Source organism: Panthera tigris, chromosome A3, assembly GCF_018350195.1.
Source record: "Panthera tigris isolate Pti1 chromosome A3, P.tigris_Pti1_mat1.1, whole genome shotgun sequence".
Lineage (NCBI taxonomy): Eukaryota > Metazoa > Chordata > Mammalia > Carnivora > Felidae > Panthera > Panthera tigris.
Window position 1 is genome coordinate 24,241,690 of NC_056662.1, and position 23,851 is coordinate 24,265,540.

Below are 23,851 nucleotides of genomic sequence, written 5' to 3' on the forward strand. Positions count from 1 at the left end.
CCCAACTACAAAACACCCAAGAATGCTAGACAAAATATAACATTTAATGCATGGCTGACCTTGTAAGAACTCAAAGGAAATCCCCAGAGTGAAAAAGAAGTCAAAAATGAAAATTTAAGTAGCAGTAAACAAATGAAGAGATTCTGCAGGGACCAAAGGCTCTGAGTTTGAATGGCCAGGAAGGGATAAAATATGAAATCTTGGCTTGGGTCTACATAAAGAAGGAAGTTATCAATTTGAAACTAGAATTTTCAATGAAAGGTAGATTAGAAAATTTTCACCCTCTGACACAGAGGGAGACAAATGCAAAACTTATGTGTCTTGGCCTGGGCTCTAGTTGGGAGGTAGGGAAATGGTGATTATGGAATTGTCTTTTCTACTCTGATTCATGTTGGACATTTAATATATTATTATTATTTTTTAAACATTTATTTATTTTTGAGACAGAGAGAGACAGAGCGTGAACAGGGGAGGGGCAGAGAGAGAGGGAGACACAGAATCTGAAACAGGCTCCAGGCTCTGAGCTGTCAGCACAGAGCCCGATGCGGGGCTCGAACTCACGGACCGTGAGATCATGACCTGAGCCGAAGTCGGCCGCTTAACCTACTGAGCCACCCAGGCACCCTGGACATTTAATATATTATTGAAATGACCCTGGAACAGTCAAGCTAAATTATTAAGTGGTTCTAGACTGGTAATAATTGTTGATGCTCTGGAGGGACACATTCTCAACCTGAGCCATTGCAGACTTCTCATAGTTAAAGCCCTAGTATAAATGAGTTTATACTCCAGATTCATAAAATGTAGGACTAGACTCCCTCCCTCCAAAATTCTAGATAATTTATAATAGTAGGAGTATCAGGGTGTTTAAAATGATGAAAATCACAAGAGAACAAGACACCATTAAAACAGAATTTTGGAATGGCACCTGGGTGGCTCAGTTGGTTAAGCATCCAACTTTGGCTCAGGTCATGATCTCCCCATTTGTGGGTTTGAGCCCCACATTGGGCTCTGTACTGATAGCTCAGAGCCTGGAGCCTGCTTCTGATTCTGTGTCTCCCTCTCCCTCTCTGCCTCTTCCCCACTCATACTCTCTGTCTCTCTCAAAAATAAACATTAAATAAAATTTGAGGTGTGCCTGGGTGGGTCAGTCGGTTAAGCATCCAACTTTGGCTCAGGTCATGATCTTGCGGTTTGTGCAAGATCACTCTCTGTCTCTCTCAAAAATAAAACATTAAAAAAATTTTTTTAATTAAAAAAAAACCAAGAATTTTGGGGAAAAAACCCAGAACTTCTAGAAATTTAAAAATTATTGAAGTAAATAACTTGTTCAGCAAACTAGACACAGCTGAATTGGAAGGTTAATATGAAGAAATTACCTAGAATGCAGCAAATTAAAAATAAAGAGATGGGAATATGAAAGAGGTCAAGAGACATGATGGATAAAATGAGATTTAACATATATCTGAAAAGGGTTCCAGAAGAAGAAAATAAAGAAATTGAAGATGACAACAGAGAGAATGGCTGAAATTTTTTCCAACATTGGTGAAAGATGTGAATCCTCAGAAATACTGAGCAATATAAATTAAAATAAATCCATGTTTGACACAAATTTGAAAAACTATAAAACAAAAAACAAAGAGAATGTTAAAAGCAACTCACAATAAAGGATCAATTATTTACAAAGAGAAAACTATCAGATCACAGCTGATTTCTCAGTAGCAACCCTGGAAGCCAGGAAACATTGAAATAATATTTTCAAAGTGATGAGAAAATAATTGACAGCCTAGAAATTTAAACCTATCTGTACTATCAAGAGTAGTATAAAATACATTTTTGGGGCACCTGGGTGGCTCAGTCGGTTAAGCGTCCGACTTTGGCTCAGGTCATGATCTCACGGTTGTGAGTTCGAGCCCCACATCTGGCTCTGTGCTGACAGCTCAGAGCCTGGAGCCTGCTTCAGATTCTGTGTCTCTCCATCTCTTGGCCCTTCACCTGCTCATGCTCTGTGTCTCTCTGTCTCTCAATAATAAATAAACATTAAAAAAAATTTTTTTTTAAATACATTTTCAAAGACACTAAGAGAAGTTACCATTGCCAGACTCTTGCTAATTGCAGTGCTCAAGAATCTACTTCAGGAAGAAGAAAATTGACCCTAAGATGGAAGAAATAAGATCCAAGAAGGAATGGTGAGCTAAATAATTGGTAAACATGGGGCAAATCTACATAAGTATTGGCTTATTTAGCAATACTTGAAATAAATACTTTAAATAAAGCATACTCTTTAAATTATGTCTGTTGACATTTTAAAGATATCATTAAAATAATAGAAGTAAAATGTATAACTTTTTTTTTTAATCTTTTAATGTTTATTTTTGAGAGAGAGAGAGAGAGAGAGAGAGAGAAAGAGAGTGCAAGTGGGCAAGGGGCAGAGAGAGATGGAGACACAGAATCTGAAGCAGGCTTCATGCTTTTAGGTGTCAGCACAGAGCCCGATGTGGGGCTCAAACCCATGAACCGTGAGATCATGACCTAAGCTGAAGTTGACCAAGGCACTCCTAAAATGTATAACTCCTAAACTAGTAGTGGAGAGGTAGAAAGGAAGGGCATGTTAGAAAAAATCCAGTAAAATCCAAGAAAATTAGGAAAACAGCATAGAAAAAATAGGAAATCACCATAGAAAGAAGGAGTAAAGAGCAGTGGTATCCTAAGATGATAAAATGAATCAAAATATATAGTAACAGTACAGGTAAACATATTATGAACACTGATAAAAAGATGGTGATTAATCAGATTGAATAATAATCTCAGGCTTACTTATGTGCTTTTACAGGAAGCACATAAAACATAAGAACACAGTTCATAGTTAAAAGGATGGAAAAAAAGATAATACATGTGAATATTAACCAAGAAAAAGGGTATATCAACAGACTTTAAGATAAAAAGCATTAGGGTAAATAGGGTCTCTGTATGATATAAGAGGAAATATTCATCAGGAAGACAGCTAAACTTTTATGTACTTACTAACCTAGCCTTAAAATATGTGAGACAAAAGTGGACAGGATTCATGGAGATATCACATCTTCAGAGACCTGTTAACACACCTGTGTTAGTAATTGATGTATTAAGCTTATTTTGAAAATTAGTAAGGATAAAACTTGAATAACATAAGAAAAAAAGTTTGACATAATGGAGGTATATAGAAAACATGCACTACTAATTCGGGAATTTTAATTTTTTCAAGTACAAATGGAACATTTATACAAATTGACTATGTGTGTTTCTAAAACCAAGTTTCATTAAATACCAAATATTGGTATCACACAGATCATGTTCTATGACCACAGTACAATTAAGTCAGTGGCAAACAAAACATAGCTAACCAAAATATGCTGTATTTTTAGAAAATGTAAAATATATTCTGAATATCCATGATTTAAAAGCAATCATGGTGGACAGCAAAAATACATACCAAATTTGTGAGATGTAACCAATACAGGGCTTGGAAGAAAATTTAAGCCCTAAGATAACTATATGAGAGCAGAACATGAACTGAAAATTAAGAATCTAAGTTTCTGACCTAAGAATTGAGAAAAAGAACAGAGTAATAATAACTTAGGAGGAAGGAAGTAATAAAGATAAGAGCAGAGATAAAGTATAAATTAAAAATAGAACAAAGCAGCAAAACCAAAGATGTTTGTTTGAAAAAAACAACTAAAACTGATGAACCTGGTAAAACAAAAAGAAGTCATAAGCAATGTAAAGAAAGAAAAAAGTGTACACTTCAAAAGGGTGAATTTTGGGGCACCTGGGTGGCTCAGTAGGTTAAGCGGGTTAAGCGTCTGACTCTTGATTTCAGCTCAGGTCATGATCTCATACTCCGTGAGATTGAGCCCCATATTGGGCTGTGTAGTCAGCACAGATTCTCTTCCTTCCTCCCCCTCTGTCCCTGCCCAGCTTGTGCTTGCTCGCTCTCAAAAAATAAAAAAAAAATTTTTAAGGGTGAGTTTTATAGTATGTCAGGGAAATACAAATCAAAACCACATTGAGATACCTCCTCATACCAGTCAGAGTGGCTAAAATTAACAACTCAGGAAACAACAGATGTTGACCAGGATGGGGAGAAATGGGAACCCTCTTGCTCTGTTGGTAGTGATGCAAACTGGTGCAGCCACTCTGGAAAACAGTATGGAGCTTCCTCAAAAAAAAAAATTAAAAATAGAATTACCCTATGACCCAGCAATAGCACCACTAGGCATTTATCCACGGGATACAGGAGTGCTGATTCATAGGGGTACATGTACCCCAATGTTTGGAGCAGTGCTATCAACAATAACCAAATTATGGAAAGAGCCCAAATGTCCATCAACTGATGAGTGGATAAAGAAGATGTGTCTTATATATACAATGGAATACTACTTGGCAATGAGAAAGAGTGAAATCATGCCATTTGCAGCAACATGGATGGGACTGAAGGGTATTGTGCTAAGTGAAATAAGTCAGAGACAGGTACCATAGGTTTTCACTCATATGTGGAATTTGAGAAACTTAACAGAAGACCTTGGGGGAAGGGAAGGGGAAAAAATAGTCTCAAACAGAGAGGGAGGCAAACTATAAGAGACTCTTAAATACGGAGAACAAGCTGTGTTGATTGCGGGGGAGGGGTGGCGAGGAGGAAGGGGAAATAGGTGATGGGCATTGAGGAAGACACTTGTTGGGATGAGCACTTGGTGTTGTATGTAAGCGCTGGGATCATGGGAATCTACTCCCAAAGCCAAGAGCACACTGTATATACTGTATATTAGCTAACTTGACAATAAATTATATTTTTTAAAAAACTTTAAAAAGTTTAGAAGTAGAATCATAAAATAAAAATTAAAAGGGTGAATTTTATACTATGTGAATTATATCTCAATGAATGGAAAAAGGTTGTGAATAACTTTAGCCTAATAAATTTTGAAGCAGCAGCAAATTAACAGTTTTTTTGAAAATATAATTTAACCAAAACTGACTTAAGAAAACTTGAAAAATCTGTATTTAAGAAATTGTGAAATAATTAAAAATCTGTCTCCTTATGAATTAATTAGCATAACCCACAGGCCCAGATAGTTTCCAGGTAAGTTTACTAAGCATTTAAAGAACAGATACACATGTTCTTCCAGAGCATAGAAAAAGAGGAAAGATGCTTTTCTGCTCTATTTTGAAGTTACTTTTTAATCTTGATGCCAGAAAGCAAAGACATGAAGAGAGGATAATATATTTTCACTTATTAATATAGATGGTAAATCCTATAAAGCCTTAGCAGTATCAGAAATTGGAAAGACACGGAACAAGAGGAGTTCTCAAATTGCTAGTTGGAATATAAATTGGAATAGCCACTTTTTTTTTTTAAGTTTATTTATTTACCTAAGTAATCTCTTACCCAACATGAGGCTTGAACTCATGATCCCGAGATCAGGAGTCATATGCTCCTCTGACTGAGCCAGCCAGGCACCCCTAGCATAACCACTTATGAGAGCAGTTTGGCAATATCTACTAAGATGGAAGATGCTTATAATTTAAAACCTAGGAATTCTGGGTATATAGTCTAAAGACACATGTCCACAAGAATACATGACATTGCAGAATTATAAGATTGAAAATTCAGGGCAGTGGGAGGGAGAATCTTACTATTCATCAGCAGGAGAATAAATGTGTGGGTTCCATAAAATAGCAGTCAGGATGGATGGATCTCAAAAAATAATACTAAGAGAAAAAGGAAACTGAAGAAGACAGACTTTGCCAGTTATACAAAGATTAAAAGCATACAGAAAAGCATACATACATTCCACATATGTAGAAAAGATAAACATGCATGTAACTATTAATCCCAATTATAAGAGAGTGGGAGTGGAAAGAGATTGGGAAGGAGTGGGGACTTCTGCTGTATCTACATATGTATCTGAAGGGAATGGGGCAAAATGTTAATTAACAAGGTAGATGATGGGTACATAAATTTTCCATACCTTTTTATCTTCTTGAAATATTTTACTTAAAAACAAATGTTGTGCCAATTCCACTACTCTATTCTACAGATTTTCTTTTTCCTTTAGGACTAATAAGGATGACCAGCCCTGCCACTGTTATGATACCCCAGAGTGGAAATGTGTCATCTTCCATGATGGCACCAGGCCCCAATTCAGAGCTGCAGCCCAGGACTCCTCGCCCTGCTTCTCAGTCAGGTAATGACCTCCAATCTTTGTGGCTTAAAGAGGCTGGAACTCTCTGCAGAGATCATTACAAAATTCAGCTATTTCTGATTCCACGTTCCTAACTGCCCAACTTAAATGCCACCTTCTTCACAAAATCTGCCCTATTTCTTCAAGTTGAAAGTCCATTTCCTTCTCAGAATTTCTCTTTCTCTTATCAGTTACAACCCAACATTCCTAACAATGCATTCCTTGGGCTACTTAGTCCTGCAAGATACTTCTTGGCAGAGAATTCCATAATAAATTTGGTAAGTGCATCATATGTTACCTCCTCCCTAGAGATTCAGAATTAATGTATTGGAGGCACTGGAAGTCCTGCCATGAAGAAACCTGTCTAAGGTGGTTAGGTTCAGTTGTTTCCCAAACCAAATTGACTGTATTTTGTTTTATTTTCTTATAACACTAATGAACATAGTTCCCAAGAATATGCTTTGGAAAATACTGCTCTCCACATTTTATGTTTGGCTCTTATATCCACTTTTGAACCATAAGCTCTTTCTAGACAGTATCCATCTTTCTGTCATCTTGGTGTGTTGCTTTGCATATAGAAGGTGTTCGCAAACATTTCATTGAAGGTACCAGGGGATTTTACTCTATATTTTTCATGATTGCCAGGACTACTGTAGGATCTAGGGTTGCAGTAGTTTAATTATTGCTTTGTTGACTGTCTTTAAACAGATGCAATGGATCCACTCCTCTCTGGGCTCCATATACAGCAGCAAAATCATCCCTCAGGATCTTTAGCTCCCCCGCACCACCCAATGCAGCCTGTCCCTGTGAACAGACAAATGAACCCAGCTAATTTTCCCCAGCTGCAGCAGCAGCAGCAGCAGCAGCAGCAGCAACAGCAACAACAACAACAACAGCAGCAGCAGCAGCAGCAGCAGCAGTTGCAGGCAAGACCCCCACAGCAGCATCAGCAGCAACAGCCACAGGGAATGAGACCCCAGTTTACTGCCCCAACTCAGGTGCCTGTTCCTCCAGGCTGGAACCAGCTGCCTTCTGGAGCCCTTCAGCCTCCTCCAGCCCAGGGTTCTCTGGGCACAATGACTGCAAGCCAAGGGTGGAAGAAGGCTCCCTTGCCTGGCCCAATGCAACAGCAGCTCCAGGCAAGACCATCCTTAGCCACGGTACAGACACCTTCCCACCCGCCCCCTCCATATCCCTTTGGCAGCCAGCAAGCCTCACAAGCCCATACAAACTTTCCTCAGATGAGCAACCCAGGCCAGTTCACAGCTCCTCAGATGAAGAGCTTGCAGGGAGGGCCCTCCAGGGTCCCAACCCCCCTGCAGCAGCCCCACCTCACCAACAAGTCTCCTGCCTCCTCACCCTCCTCCTTCCAGCAGGGATCCCCTGCATCCTCCCCAACGGTTAACCAAACTCAGCAGCAGATGGGACCAAGGCCACCTCAAAATAACCCACTTCCCCAGGGATTTCAGCAGCCCGTCAGCTCTCCCGGTCGGAATCCTATGGTTCAACAGGGAAATGTGCCACCTAACTTCATGGTGATGCAGCAGCAGCCACCAAACCAGGGGCCACAGAGTTTACATCCAGGCCTAGGAGGTGAGGAGCACTGAAGCTATTTGTGTTGATAAATTTACTGGAGATAGATCTTAGTAGAACTTCAATTTTTAGAGTTAATGGAGGGAGGATGTAATTATTTGGCTTTGTGGATGTAGTGGTGACACTTGATGTAACTTAGTTAACTTGATACATTATTGACTTGATACATTATGCAGCATCTTACTGGTTACATTTAAGCTAGCCCTCTGGATGAAAATGCAGGTAAAACTCAATATAGAGATTTTCATTTTGTTTTTTAAATTACTTTTGCTTGATCTTGGACTGATAAGATGTCCAGAAGAAACATGCATTTTATTAATTTAAACTGCTCAGCTGTTGAAAAAAAATTAAGATTATGCAATAGAGCAAAAATGAAAAAAATAAATACAGGGTCTTTTGGGGAAAAGGCCCTTCGAGTTTTCAAGTTTGATAATCTTAGTAAAGTAGTAAGCATGGTATTTGTTAAGTTTGATTAAAGTGTTAAAGGGGAATAATTTCAGAGATCATTGACTTTTATAGTTTATAATGCCAATGCCTGCTCCTTAGAGAGGGAATTCCACCAGTTATACCTAAAGGAGATTTATTTATTTATTTTGTAAGGTGCCTCTTGTATGAAGAAAAAGCAATGGAGCTTAATGTGTGAGAGGTAAAACGATTACAGTAAAACTTATCCATCTCCATGTTTATTATTTATCTTATTAATCATTGATCTAGTGCACATGAATGTGCTTGGAGCTTTTCAGTAAGGTATAGAGAGTGCCAGTAATACTGTCATCTGATGAACATATCCCCACCAAAAGACACCCATTGCCTACCCAGAAAAAAAACCCTTGCATCTTTAGTGCAACATAGCAAAGGCATGTTCTCATGGTTTCTGGTGAAATTAAGTTGCTCATCAGTCTCTTCACTCTCTTGTAATTAATTTTACTGACGTGCAGGCTCTGATATTTAAATCCTAAGAAGTTTTTAGAAAATGCAAGAATGTTTCAGTTCCAAACTTCACTGTTCTGGGCATCTAGTCCTGGATCAGTGGAAGCTGGGTAGTCCCTCCTGCAAATGTGATTCCTGATTTAATTATAGTGGAAGCATGCAAATGGGGACTTGTCACTGCTAAAGAAAGGACAAATGCATATTTGTCTACAGAGCGTTTTTCAGGACATTGAAAAATTGGTCCTTAAATGGACTAAAACAAAAATTTTTAAGTGAGCTTTAGGTCTTGATGCTTTCATAGAGCAGATTATGTGCTCACGTAGGTGATCTGGCCACATCAAGGCCTATGTTATAAACAATGAGTGGGTTCTGAGATCCTCCTTCTTACAGATCTGTTTTCTGAAATTAAACCTTCCTATAAAAGGAAGTAATACTTTAGTAAGATTCCATTAAAGCATGGCTTTTGGTACCATAGCTGTCGGAATTGCAGCAAACCTTATAAGGGGAAGGCATGATGATAATTTAATATAGCCTCACTTTGAAGCTCCTATGGATTGTTGCTAATGTCCTGTCTCTTCCCAAGAGACGAGCACAATATTGGGGGAAGTTTTCCACAAAGGAGATTGTCATCCATTTCCCTCAATGGAAAAAAAATCACCTATCGTTAATATCAGGACCCAGCTCTTTGTTTTATAGTATTTCATATCAATTTGTTTGAATATGAGAGAATTTAGCATATTACTTTGGTACCTGTGTTAAAGTATGTAAAGTTTTGGGGTCTGTTGTATTACAGAGAAAAGTGAGCCCTAAACCTTGCTGTGACATGGCCTCAGATCACATTTAGGGAGCAGATTGCCATCTCTTCCTTGGCATGTTCTAAGTGTAAATTTTTTAGTATTTCTTTTTCATTTTGACAATGCTCATGTAAGAGATTGTGTTGATTTTTTTAACCATCTTTCCCAACCTTGTTATTAAAGATCTTACCAGTGTGACAGAGAGAGCTAAGCCAGTGGAGACTTCATGCAGCTCATCCTTCCTTATTCATTCCACATCTAAGCAAGAGTATAAATTTGCTAGGTAACTGCCTTACTCATTGTTTTCTGTTAAGGAATGCCTAAACGCCTCCCACCTGGCTTCTCAGCAGGACAGGCCAATCCGAACTTTATACAAGGTCAGGTGCCTTCGACCACAGCAACCACCCCTGGGAATTCAGGAGCCCCTCAGCTGCAAGCAAATCAAACTGTCCAGCATGCAGGTTTGTTTTCTGTGATTTATTCAGCCAACATTTAGTGAACATTGTGTGTTAGATACCATGATGGATAATAAGAATATACAGATAAATATAAATCCTGGTCCTTCTCTTAATCTCAAACCCAAATTATTCTTTCAGGGCAATAACTAATATATCAAAAGTAGGTACAGTGTCTTGGGAACCGAAGGAAAGGAAATTAAACTTGAGTTTGAGCAGGTTTCAGCAATTTTTTTTTTCCTGTAAAGGACTCCAGATAGTAAATATTTCAGACTTTGCAGATTATATGGTCTCTGTTGCAACTACTTAACTCTGCTATCACAGCACAAAAGTAGCCATAAACAGTATGACAAATGAGCATGGCAGTGTTCCACACACTGTTTATTTAGAAGCTGGCAGTGGGCTTGATTTGGCCCATGGGCCATAGTTTGCCAACCCCCAAGTTAGTAAAAGGGCAAAAGGCATTTCTGGCAAAGGAAACTATAGGTACAGAGACACATGGCATTTTGGGCAACTGCACCTTTTAAAATCTCTCTATAGTACATGTTAGCTTTGTTTATGCAGAATGTCTAAATTCTGGTTTATAATGTGGTGTTTGAAGAACAGACTTTAATCAGTATAGATTTAATGTCGACAGTGTATTTGTGGAGAAATAGGATAGAGCAGAATGGCTAAAAAAATTTGTAAAATAGTGTTGTAATATGCCCAGACTTCATGTTTCTGGTTGCTTAGGCACCACATGGACTAATCTTCTTATCCTTTCTCATTGAGCCAGTTCGGAATGAAGTAAGTGCAAACATTTTCTGTGGAGAACTCCCCATCCCCACTTAGAGTTAATTTAGTTGTGTGGTCCCAGCTTTTAATGGTAAATCACTAAGGAACAAGAAAAGTTCTAACTTAGTTTTGTTTTTTGTTTTTTTTTTTAAAGTTCAAACTACCTCTTGAAGCGTGAGAGAAGGGCAGGTTAAACTGTTTTACTTTACCCATCTACCAATGCAAAACTGCGTTCCTGGTTATGTGAATTTATGGTTTCTGTAGGAAGTTATGAATAGTGATAAAATCATTCATCATTCTTCCACCCAAGCACATCTATTTTGTATTTCTATATGGTGCCTTCCACAGGCACATACTGTTTAGACTTCCACACTTCTCCTAAGATCGTTCTACTCCTGTCTCTCATTTTCTGTTCTCTTAACCCTACTTTATTTCTCTTGTTAGCTTTTAGTTCTCCTGAAAAAATATTTGTCTGTTACAGTCTCTTGCCAACTCCATAGAGTCAGGGGTTTGGTATGTCTTGTTAATTGATACTACCTTAGCACCAAAAGTGTCTTGTGCATATTAGTTACTCAAGAAGTAATTAATGATTGAATGAGTATACACTGTATATTCAGTGTGTATAGAATATTCAGTTTATACAGTATATACAGTGATCATGGAGTTTAAGAGTTTATAAGGCTAATGATCCCAAAATCTTTTTTGGGATTCAGAAAAACTGAATAATGTGAACAAGGGACAGTTTGTCCCCTGCCTCCCTGGCTGGAGTGTGGATTGGCCTCATAACTTCATTATGGCTGCCACTTTCTAGTCCTTACTTAAAAGTGACAAAGAGCTATAAAATAATCTAAAAGAGTATTCAGTAAAAAGGGGGAGATAATGCAAGTAACTATAGGAAAATCCTAAAGACCCAACAATAAGTAAACACTGCAGCAAGCCAGGCAATGTCTTTGTCTAAATTAGAAATAACTGATAATAGGACATGTGCTATATGATCCACCAGGGACTGCCACAGGGAAGGGTCAGTGAAGTTTTGTTTTTTGTTTGTTTGTTTGTTTGTTTGTTTGTTTGTTTGTTTTGGTGGATCAGAGATTTATTTAACACCAGCAGACTCAGAGGAGACCATTTCTCCAAAGCTCTGAGCCTAGGGGTCAGTGAAGTTTTAACATCCCTTGGTAGCTGTTCCTCTGTCTGCAGTTTCTGGGTTATCTGTCAGTTGACTTACACCAGAGGCACAGCTTCAGATAAGGAATAAGGAATTTTTACCACACTGGGGCAGAGGAGACCTGTCCTTAGGAAGTATTAGGTGTTCTTTCCTTTCACGTGCAGCATCCAAATACCACACATGTAAACTTTGAGAGTCATTAGTTTTCCAGGAAGCATGTTTAAATGTCTTCTCAGCATTGCCAAGGTTTTCCTAAGACAATGCATCACGTTTGTTGTTTTCCTGACTCATCTAAAGCAGAGCTTATTTCACTAGCCTACAGTGCTTTTCATTAATTTTCTTCACCTTAAAATAGCTATATGTCATTTTCGAACAATGAGATACTGCCTTTCTCTTTATTTCATCTGAAAGAAAGTAAACTGTTGATCTTCAAAGTGTTATCTTTAAGTTACCAAACAGGAGTAAAGAAACCATTTCCCCTTCTCTGTTGTGTGGTCATTGGGAATGTAACCAATCATTCCACAGTCATGTCTCCATACTTCAAAAAAGCCACAGAAAATATGTCAAACATAGCATATTTATTTATGTTGGTCAGTGGATATATGGGTTATTGGTGTTTCTCCAATTAGAGTATCTTAATACCAATATAAGAGTATTTCTATCTGAAACTGTCCTTTTTTTGTTTGTTTGTTTAAGGTGGTCAAGGAGCTGGTCCTCCTCAAAACCAGATGCAGGTGTCCCACGGGCCACCAAATATGATGCAGCCCGGCCTCATGGGAATTCATGGCAACATGAACAGCCAGCAGGCTGGTAGTTCTGGGGTTCCTCAGGTGAACCTGGGCAACATGCAAGGCCAGCCCCAGCAGGGCCCACCATCTCAGCTGATGAGCATGCACCAGCAGATTGTGCCCTCCCAGGGCCAGATGGTCCAGCAGCAAGGAACCTTGAACCCTCAGAACCCTATGATCCTTTCAAGGGCCCAGCTTATGCCTCAGGGCCAGATGATGGTGAACCCTCAAAGCCAAAATCTTGGGCCCTCGCCTCAAAGGATGACCCCACCCAAGCAGATTCTTCCCCAACAGGGCCCACAAATGATGGCGCCACATAACCAGATGATGGGGCCTCAGGGGCAAGTTTTACTCCAACAGAACCCAATGATAGAGCAAATCATGACCAATCAGATGCAGGGGAATAAGCAACAGTTTAACACTCAGAACCAATCCAATGTCATGCCGGGACCACCAGCACAGATAATGAGGGGACCAACTCCAAACATGCAAGGAAACATGGTGCAGTTTACAGGACAGATATCAGGACAGATGCTGCCACAGCAAGGGCCCGTGAGCAACAGTCCATCTCAGGTTATGGGGATTCAGGGGCAGGTCTTGCGACCACCAGGGCCCAGCCCACACATGGCCCAGCAGCATGGTGATCCTGCTACTACAGCAAACAATGATGTCAGTTTGTCTCAGATGATGCCTGATGTTAACATGCAACAAACCAACATGGTTCCCCCCCACGTGCAGGCCATGCAGGGAAACAGTGCCTCGGGAAACCACTTCTCAGGCCATGGGATGCCTTTCAATGCACCTTTCAGTGGAGCACCCAATGGAAATCAGATGTCCTGTGGTCAGAATCCTGGCTTCCCGGTCAATAAGGATGTCACGCTAACAAGCCCATTGTTGGTCAACTTATTGCAGAGTGACATCTCTGCAGGCCATTTTGGGGTAAACAATAAGCAAAATAATACCAACGCAAATAAACCGAAGAAGAAGAAACCCCCTCGGAAGAAGAAAAATAGTCAGCAAGATCTAAAGTAGGTTGTGATAGTTTTGCCTCAAATTGTATTTATTTCTATGTGAACTTTTTTTGATGGAAAATTTTAAACGTGTATAAAATCAGAACAGTATGAAATCCCTCTGCGTCAACAATTACCAAGTCATAGTCTGTCTTGCCTTCATCTCCCATTACCTTTCTGATTATTTTAAAGCAAAATGACTGTGAATATTTTCAGTACTATGTACCTCTGAAAGATAAGGACAGGTTGGGTTTTTTTATTTTAATGAACACATAATACCATTAACATGTAGGAAAACTAACACTTTCTCCATAGTCTCACACACTCAGTGTTCAAAGTTTTCTAATTCTCTTAAATTCTTTTTTTATCGTTTGTTCAAATAAGGAGCCAAACAAGGTTCATACATTGCAACTGACTGATCTATGTCTCTTAAGTCTATAGTCTCAGGGATTGTGGCACACAGAAACTGAAAAGTAGCCAGTGCTACCACATGACACTCCACAAAGCACTTCAGGGTTATAACAGCTACTAGGGAGCCAGAAAGGCCAAATGTGTTTTGGAAATGAAAACAGTTTATCAAAACTCCCCGCTCTCTCAAATGGAAATAGTTTTTTGGGGGCACCTGGCTGTCTCAGTCTGTAGAGCATGCAACTCTTGATCTCAGGGTTGGGAGTTCAAGCCCCACGTTGGATATAGAGATTACTTAAAGAAATAAAAATAAAATCTTTTTACAAAAAGAAATAATTTTTTGTACAGATGCCTTTCCTTCAAAGGCTCTCTATTTTGTGAAAAAATAAGTAAGTAAAGGCTCTCCATCTCCATCATCCCTAGAAGCTTAAAACTTCATTCTAACATGGTTGGACCTTTTAAATCAATTACCCCTTAAGTAAAGGTTCTCTAGGTGAGTTCTTTTGCAAGATCATAGCAGGAAGGACGATTAATTTATATGTCATGTCTTGAAGCTAAGTGTTAATCATGTTTTTTTGACTTTGATAAAATGTTTCCAGAGGGCATATTGATTAAACTGGATTATCTGCCTTTAATCGTAAAATTGGAAGAGACATTTGTTAATAGGGAATAGTGACTAATGAATGTAAAATGGGTTAATTGAAACAAATTGCTAGAACTGTAGGAGAGTTTTAGTTAAACAACCATAAATGTTCAAAATAAAACCCAACTGTCTCTGAGCCTTCCCACGATATTTCTTTGATTATACCATACTCACTTGCTGCTTCTTGATTATTATAAATTAAAAGTCTGTGACTGTATATTAACAAACTATATTTTCCTAAATTCAGACTTAATTAGACCTTTAATTATCTAATTTTTCCAGTAGCTCTAAGTTAAATTCTTTACTGCTTTCAACCTGCTGTCCTGGGAGGGTATTTATTTCTCCCAGTAGTCTAAAATTGTAAGGCTATTCAGTTGCCATTAGTATGCATTCTTGCTGTCTTCACCAGCTCTGAGGAAGATCGCTTACTTGTTGGGGCTAGAAATTATGGAAAGGGCCTTATATAGGCATCAGGGTTCCTACAAAAGGGAGACAGTAGGTATAATAGGAAGAGCACTTGCTCCTAACTCTACCACTAGGTCACTGTGGAGCCTTGGACCTGTTTCTTACACCTCTCTGGGCCTTTGTTTTCTCATCCATAACATGAAGTGACTGGACCAGATATCTTGAGATTTTTTTAGCAGTGCAGTTCCATGAAAGTAAAGAGACCTACAGAATCCTTATAATTTGAAGTGAGAGAGAAGTCATAGAAGGAACAAATTGCTATAGGCATCTGGATGTGCTAAAGACCTGCTTCAAGCTCTAAATTTCCATGTGCTAGGACTTTTTAAAATGGATTTAAGGTAAGGCTTAGAAACCACACAGAATACAATGAGATCAAATACTGTCTAAAACTGGGTGACCAATATCAGGGCAAAGGGAAACTAAAGATAGGGAAGAAAGATACAGCCAGGAATAAGATTGCAAACCAAATGGATGTGAGTACATTGGTTCTTTGGGAATGTGGATGTTAGCAGATAACATTTTTTTTTCATTTCTTTTTCCCCACTAAAAATTCTAAGCTACAACCAGATAAAAACGAAAGCATCCCAAAACCAGTGGGGATGTCTGCAAATACTCATTCTGTAGCAGAAATAATTAGCTTTGTTCTAGTATTCTCCATTTTTCTTTATTCCCTGGATACCATTTTCATCAGCCAACCTACAACTTCTTGCAAGGTGTTATGAATTGTGAGAGCTGCTGCTATAATATCCACAAAAAATAAACAATCTGGACTCCATGGTTGAAATTGATAACTATACCAAAAATAGTGTGGTTTCACAAGAATAATACTTTATAATGTTGATAGTCCAAACTATGATCAGGTCTTAAAACATTTAAGCGATGGATGATTACTTGAAAATCATTATGTCAGAAATTTGTAGAAAGCACTTTGAGTAAATAGCCATACTATTATTAGGTTAAGTAGATTTTATTGTTTAATGAAATTGCTGGATTATTTTTATGCCAAACAGTGAATATTTTATCGGACTAGAGATATGGAAGTTATGATAAATACAACAATGTAAACAGATTTTATGTCTTCAGAAATAGGGGAGAAGTTAAGCTACTTTCATGTATAAGCTAAGCAACTTACTCCCAAATGTATAATTTATTTTTTAGTACCCCAGATAATCGCCCAGCTGGGCTGGAGGACACGGATCAGCAGCCATTGCCTGGAGAACAAGGAATTAACTTGGACAACTCAGGCCCTAAACTGCCAGAATTTTCAAACCGACCACCAGGTGATAAAATGTTAGCTAAAGATTGCGTACTTTTCATCATTTATACAGCAGTACAAGGCTTCTCTTCAAGGAAACATTGGTATTTTATTTTGTCTCCTAACTAGGCTTCTTTAGCAATTAAATGTGTCTAATATTTGGAAACTTTGCCTTGATAGTAAGTAAAAATTTCAAATATAACTTCTGAAGGCATATGTATATGTAGTATATACAGTTGACCCTTCAACAACATGGGTTTGAACTGCATTATCTACTTATATGCAAATTTTTTCAGTAAATACAGTAGTATAAATGTGCTTTCTTATGATTCTTAATAGCGTTTTCTTTTCTCTAGCTTACTTTACTGTAAGAATACAGTATATAATACATATAACCCAGAATGTATGTTAATCAACTGTTTATGTTATGTAAGGCTTCCAGTCCACAGGTAGGTTATTAGTACTTAAGTTTTGGAGGAGTCAGAAGTTATACATGGATTCTCAACTGCACAGGGGGTCAGTACTCCTAACTCCCACATTGTTCAAGGGTCAACTGTGTATATATACTGCTCAGATTAGCCTTCTTGATATTAAGTCCTCATAAAATCAGACTGAAATGTCAAGTGCTTCTTTATTCTTGTCAGTATCAAGATTCTAGTTGGCATCCAAATGGAGTAAGATTAGATGGAAAGATGTTTTCACTCGAATCCTGCTTGCCTGCCTTTCCTGCAGCCTTTCCTATTGGATTGTCTCGAAGCAATGAACAGGGTTTACAATAAAATTTTTTTAATACAGTTTTTATTATGAATCTTTAAACATAAAAACTATATAAGAGTAATAAAAGAGACGCTCATGTACCTACCACCCAGCTGAATAATAAATAAGATCACTATTGGTGAAGCCCCCTGTGTTGTACCCCTTTTTGGCTATAAAATAATATTATCCTCTAAATGTTGAAAAGAAAAAAAACTTTCTAAAATTCATTTATTCCAACCTAGGTGTTATAGAAGAACTAAGGCCAGCTGCCACAATATCTCTATACTTGTTACTCTTGGCCTGAGCAGTGATTTGTAACCTTATTCCCCTGTGACTCAGTCGAAGACACCCAAGCCTGTCATACTTAGGTCACTCTTCCCTGTGTGTACAAAGGATTATGTTTTGTTTCTTCCTCACTAGTTATTCCTCCTTTTTGACATGTAAGTGAGAGTGACGTTATTTTGGGTATGTACCGTAATCCACCCTTAATTTATGTATTTTAAAAGTGAACCAAAAAAAAAAAAAAAAAAAAGTAAATACACCATGATGTCAATACTACATGCTATTTATTACAAATTGTTTGGGAACACCACAATTCCAGTCAGTGAGTTGCAGCAATTGAGGCAGGGAGGTCACCAGTCTTGGCAGGTATATCTAGATGACATTATGAATAGGAAGATACCTTCTTCCCTCAAACACATGTGAATTCCTATATGAATCCCAGAGGTCCTTGCACACATCATTGCTTCCTTTCTAGAGTTTAAAAAGTAGGAACCTACAGGATGAATTTGGCCTATCATGTGTTTGAACGATCATGCAGTGTCTTAAACCAGATAAAAACCTGAATTTAGATGCCTTTAGATAGAACATTCATTCTGCAGTTTGGCTCTGTCCACAGAACTACTGTTGTCTTATACCAGACCACTTCTGTTCTTCACTACTGGCCTGGTGCCTAAAGGCATATGAGTTGCAACCCTTGATTAATAAATATGGGTTTGGGTTATGTTATAGACACTATGTGTGTTTTGGCTTTCATTCTCTACCATTTATGTGATGGCAACCCTAACCTGTCTTCTTAACGTTAGTGCCCTTTGGACTGCTGCCTCCAGCTTCTGGAACCTTTATAGCAGCCATGCCCTCAGCTGTAACTTTTGAAAAGTTGCTGTATTATCTGCTCTGCTCTCTTTGGTATTTATTGTGCTACCTGGTGGGCTGATTTAAAGATAAAAGACATTTGTGACATAGCCCAACAACAGTGGGCTTCTACAGAAATGACAGTTTTCTTAATATGGGAACCTGAGTTAAACCTGTAGAAGTGCCATATTATTGTTGGCTCTATAATTGTAAAGAAGTGACTTGGGCCTGAAATAGAAAAGGATTTTGAAAAAAATCTCTAAAACTGAATTCTGTACATTGTACTCATTGGTGCCATGGTAATCTTTGGCCAGAAGACATTAATTAGGGTTGACCGCAGGGTCTGACCCTGTGGATCAGCAGCATTTGGTAGCTCCTCTGTGAAAATCATGAACCATCATTTCTGCCAACTGCCAGAGCCAACTGTTTTTATTCCTGCGCCTTCTTAAAACTTCCCTTATGCATTTTTATGCAACAATGGAATAAATCTAGTTTGTGAAATTGTATCCCAGCTGTATCCCCACTTTTTCCCATGGAACTACCTTTATTCTTGGTTAATGATTTTTCCTTTCTGCTGATTGTGTAAAGCTTTGGTTCTATGCCAAGTAAAAGCTTCACAAAAGAAGGAATCATTTGAACTGTTGCCTTCTGAAAATCTATAAGGCATTGTCCCTCAGTTCTTTTCCCAAAATTATTTTTTATTCCTGAGGGCATTGTTTCTGGCTTCTTATTCTTCCTTTGTGGATTCATAGAAAATATTTCTCCAAATTGAGTTTTAACTTGTAAGAAAGTAAATGGAAATTAATATCCATAAAAAAATCTTCAGTATCCTCAATTTATTTTCAATGTGTATATCAGCTTCTGTTAGCTCCTGCTCTTTATTAAACTGAACTACATCAGAGGGACAGTTTAGTTCATTTGGGTTCCCCAAAGGATTGAGCCTGAAGGATGCAGCATGATGTATGGATCCAGTGGATTGGCGTCATTTTAAATCCCTCTTAAGGCATTGAATCCTAGAATTGTATATTTGCTTCTGTTGAAAGAATAAAAAGGCTATCTTTGATGCTGTTGTTTTCACAAAATCACACCTTAAAAAATTAATCTTGATAACAGAAAAAGTGAGTCCTAAATGCCTTACTTCATTCACAAGTACAGTGAAATATTTATTATTCCCACATGAGACCCCAGTGCTGGGTGGTCAGCTACTTGCTATTGATGGGAATTTTTCTCATTTCACCTGAATGTTTGGCTGGGATAGACTCAGCCACTTTCATTGCATAGCACAGAGTGTCTGTCTATTACAGTCTTAGTACAATAGTGCCTCATTCAGACCTTGAAGACTAAGGAGCTCCAGGTTCTTGATGCTTTGCTTTTTGCTTCCTTAAGCTGTGTGCCCCTTTGCTTATGTCGGATAATGAGGAGCTGCGCCTGCCCCCCTGGGAGTGGGCACGCCTAAGCTGTTTGTGCACTGTCTGGGCCACCTAGATGAGTATTGCTTGGCTATACTCTAAAAGTTGCTTTTCCTGCCGAAAATCTAACTTCCCTGATTTTGGGGGCTTGTTTTAGGTTATCCTTCTCAACCAGTTGAACAGAGGCCACTTCAGCAGATGCCTCCTCAGCTCATGCAGCATGTGGCACCCCCGCCACAGCCACCACAGCAGCAGCCGCAGCCACAACTGCCGCCACCACAGCAGCAGCCACCACCTCCCAGTCAGCCACAGTCGCAGCAGCAGCAGCAGCAGCAGCAACAACAACAACAAATGATGATGATGCTCATGATGCAGCAGGACCCCAAATCAGTTAGGCTTCCGGTCTCCCAAAGTGTCCACCCCCCGCGGGGCCCCCTGAACCCAGACTCCCAGAGAATGCCCATGCAACAGAGCGGCAGCGTGCCTGTTATGGTCAGTTTGCAAGGACCTGCTTCCGTGCCACCATCACCTGATAAGCAAAGAATGCCAATACCTGTGAATACTCCTTTGGGAAGCAATTCAAGGAAAATGGTATACCAGGAGAACTCCCAGAATCCTTCTAGCTCACCACTGGGAGAAATGTCCTCGCTCCCTGAAGCAAGTGGCAGTGAAGTACCATCTGTCTCAGGAGGCCCAAATAACATGCCTTCACATTTAGTAGTTTCCCAGAATCAGTTAATGATGACAGGGCCAAAACCTGGACCATCACCCCTTTCTGCAACTCAAGGTGCAACTCCCCAGCAACCCCCTGTAAATTCCCTGCCCAGCTCTCATGGCCACCATTTTCCAAATGTGGCTGCTCCAACCCAAACATCTAGGCCTAAAACACCGAACAGAGCCAGCCCCAGACCCTACTATCCTCAGACACCCAACAATCGCCCTCCTAGCACAGAACCTTCAGAAATCAGTCTGTCTCCAGAAAGACTCAATGCCTCCATTGCAGGACTCTTCCCCCCACAGATTAATATTCCTTTACCTCCTAGGCCAAATTTAAACAGGGGCTTTGATCAGCAGGGCCTAAATCCAACAACTTTAAAGGCCATTGGGCAAGCACCTTCGAATCTTACCATGAATAATCCTTCCAATTTTGCTGCCCCACAAACTCACAAATTAGATTCTGTGGTGGTGAATTCTGGAAAGCAGTCTAATTCTGGAGCAACAAAACGGGCTAGTCCGAGCAACAGTCGCAGGTCTAGTCCTGGGTCCAGTAGGAAAACTACCCCAAGTCCTGGGAGGCAAAATTCAAAAACCCCTAAACTTACTCTGGCCTCTCAAACAAACACAGCTCTGTTGCAGAATGTGGAGTTGCCAAGAAATGTATTGGTCAGTCCCACTCCTTTGGCCAATCCCCCTGTACCTGGGAGCTTCCCTAACAACAGCGGGCTGAATCCTCAGAATCCTACCATGCCTGTGGCTGCAGTGGGAGGTGTTCTGGAGGATAACAAGGAGAGCTTGAATGTGCCTCAGGACAGCGATTGCCAGAATTCCCAGGGTAGGAAGGAGCAGGTAAACATTGAGCTCAAAGCCCTCCCTACCCAAGAAGTTAAAATGGTTGTTTCTGAAGATCAGTCTAAAAAGGACGGGCAATCTTTGGATCCTAACAAACTTCCCGGTGTCGAAGAGAACAAAAATTTGGTGTCTCCTGCTATGAGGGAAGCACCCACATCGTTAAGTCAACTTCTTGATAACTCTGGAGCTCCTAATGTGACCATTAAACCCCCTGGGCTTACAGATCTGGAAGTAACGCCTCCAGTAGTTTCTGGGGAGGACCTGAAAAAAGCATCTGTCATTCCCACACTGCAGGATCCGTCTTCTTCTAAAGAACCCTCTAATTCCCTAAATTTACCTCACACTAATGAGCCGTGTTCAACCCTTGTGCATCCAGAATTGAGTGAGGTCAGTTCTAATGTTGCACCAAGCATCCCTCCAGTAATGTCAAGACCTGTCAGCTCTTCCTCCATCTCTACTCCCTTGCCCCCAAATCAGATAACTGTTTTCGTTACTTCCAATCCTATCACGACTTCAGCTAATACATCAGCAGCTCTGCCGACTCACCTGCAGTCTGCATTGATGTCAACAGTCGTCACAATGCCCAATGTGGGTAGCAAGGTTATGGTTTCTGAGGGACAGTCAGCTGCTCAGTCTAATGCCCGGCCTCAGTTCATTACACCTGTGTTTATCAATTCATCCTCAATAATTCAGGTTATGAAAGGATCACAGCCAAGCACAATTCCTGCAGCCCCACTGACAACCAACTCTGGCTTGATGCCTCCCTCCGTTGCAGTTGTTGGCCCTTTACACATACCTCAGAACATAAAATTTTCTTCTGCTCCTGTACCACCTAGTGCCCCCTCCAGTAGTACTGCTCCAAATATACAGACTGGTCGACCCTTGGTCCTTAACTCACGAGCCACCCCTGTTCAGCTTCCTTCCCCCCCATGTACAACTTCTCCAGTTGTCCCTCCTCATCCCCCTGTCCAGCAAGTGAAAGAAATGAATCCAGATGAGGCTAGTCAGGTGAGCACCTCAGCAGATCAGAGCACTCTTCCTTCTTCACAGTCAACCACAATTGTTTCTCCCCTTTTGACCAATAGTCCAGGCTCCTCTGTCAACCGGCGAAGCCCAGTCTCATCTAGTAAGGGCAAAGGAAAAGTGGACAAAATCGGCCAGATTTTGCTGACCAAGGCATGTAAGAAAGTTACAGGCTCTCTTGAGAAAGGGGAAGAGCAATATGGTGCAGATGGAGAGACTGAAGGCCAAGGGTTAGAGACCACAACTCCAGGGCTCATGGGAACAGAGCAGTTATCCACAGAGCTGGACAGTAAAACCCCAACACCCCCAGCACCCACTCTGATAAAAATGACCTCTAGCCCCGTGGGCCCGGGCTCCACCTCAGCAGGACCCAGCTTACCTGGCGGTACTCTCCCCACCAGTGTACGCTCGATAGTAACCACTCTGGTACCCTCTGAGCTCATCTCTGCGGCGCCGGCCACAAAAAACAATCATGTTGGCATAGCATCTGAGCCACTTGCGGGTGGCCTAGTGGAGGAGAAGGTGGGATCTCATCCAGAGCTTCTACCCAGCATAGGTATGTACTCGGGGCCTGGCATCATCTCGTGTCAATTTTTTGATGACCTATCCCACAAAAGAAAGCATGACTTCTACTTGGTTGAAGAAGAGTGGGCTAAATGGCAATAGTGGTAGTTTCATTTATTAGAAGTACATTGGGAAATATACTTGAAAACCCATGTTAAGTTTACATTCATTAATAGGTTCTCTCTCAGCTCCTAAAATAATGACAGACCTTTCATTTATATAAAGCTTTTCATTTTACAAGGAAACATCTTTACCTGTTATCTCACGTTATCTTCATACCAACCATGTCAGGTAGCCCTTAACCCAAATCCGATTCCGTGGGTGAGAAGATTGAAACTCAGAGTTCAATATTTGTTCAAAGTTGATACTGTGAACCTTCAGTTTAACATTGTCTCTTAAAGGTGAATAGCAGTTTCTGCAAGCTCTCCTTACCATGATAATGACTTGCTCTTGACAGTTTCAGAGCATGGTTCTCATAGCCCCTTCCTCATTGTACTCTATCCCAGAGACTATTCCTTTCTGACTGTCTACTCCAGAGGAGAACTTTTCAGGAAACTAAGTTTCATGACAGTAGACACAGGAGAAGCAAAGTGGTTGAGAGACAGATAGGCTTGAGTTAGTATCACAGTGCCACCATTTACCAGCTCTATGGGTTTAAGTAAGTTGCTCGACTACTCCAAACTTGAGTTTCTTCCTTTTGTAACAAGGGAACAACAGTAGTTCTAAGAGTTCACTGAGACAATGCATATAATGTGCTTAGCACAGAATATAGTAATGAATAAATGGAAAAAATTATTACTGATTTCTCTTTGACACAGTTTTTCATAAATTAGACCATTACAATTCATGTATATCTAGTTCAAATTATTTCCTATGTACTGTTAAGATGGGCAAATGA

At 39.9% G+C, this 23,851-nt stretch overlaps 1 protein-coding gene across 9 annotated transcripts in view; it reads left to right on the forward strand.

The window, feature by feature from the left end:
• The window catches only part of NCOA6 (nuclear receptor coactivator 6), a 107,714-nt gene that overhangs the window by 67,036 nt on the left and 16,827 nt on the right, over nucleotides 1-23,851 (forward strand). For 3 of the 9 annotated variants that reach the window (XM_042980548.1, XM_042980550.1, XM_042980549.1), the window contains 6 exons: nucleotides 6,075-6,221; nucleotides 6,927-7,811; nucleotides 9,850-9,996; nucleotides 12,626-13,745; nucleotides 16,402-16,523; nucleotides 19,955-22,945. In XM_042980548.1, coding sequence (XP_042836482.1) covers nucleotides 6,075-6,221; nucleotides 6,927-7,811; nucleotides 9,850-9,996; nucleotides 12,626-13,745; nucleotides 16,402-16,523; nucleotides 19,955-22,945 — 5,412 coding nt within the window. The remainder of the gene's footprint in view (nucleotides 1-6,074; nucleotides 6,222-6,926; nucleotides 7,812-9,849; nucleotides 9,997-12,625; nucleotides 13,746-16,401; nucleotides 16,524-19,954; nucleotides 22,946-23,851) is intronic. The other 6 variants (XM_042980554.1, XM_042980555.1, XM_042980552.1 and 3 more) reach the window with 6 other exon arrangements.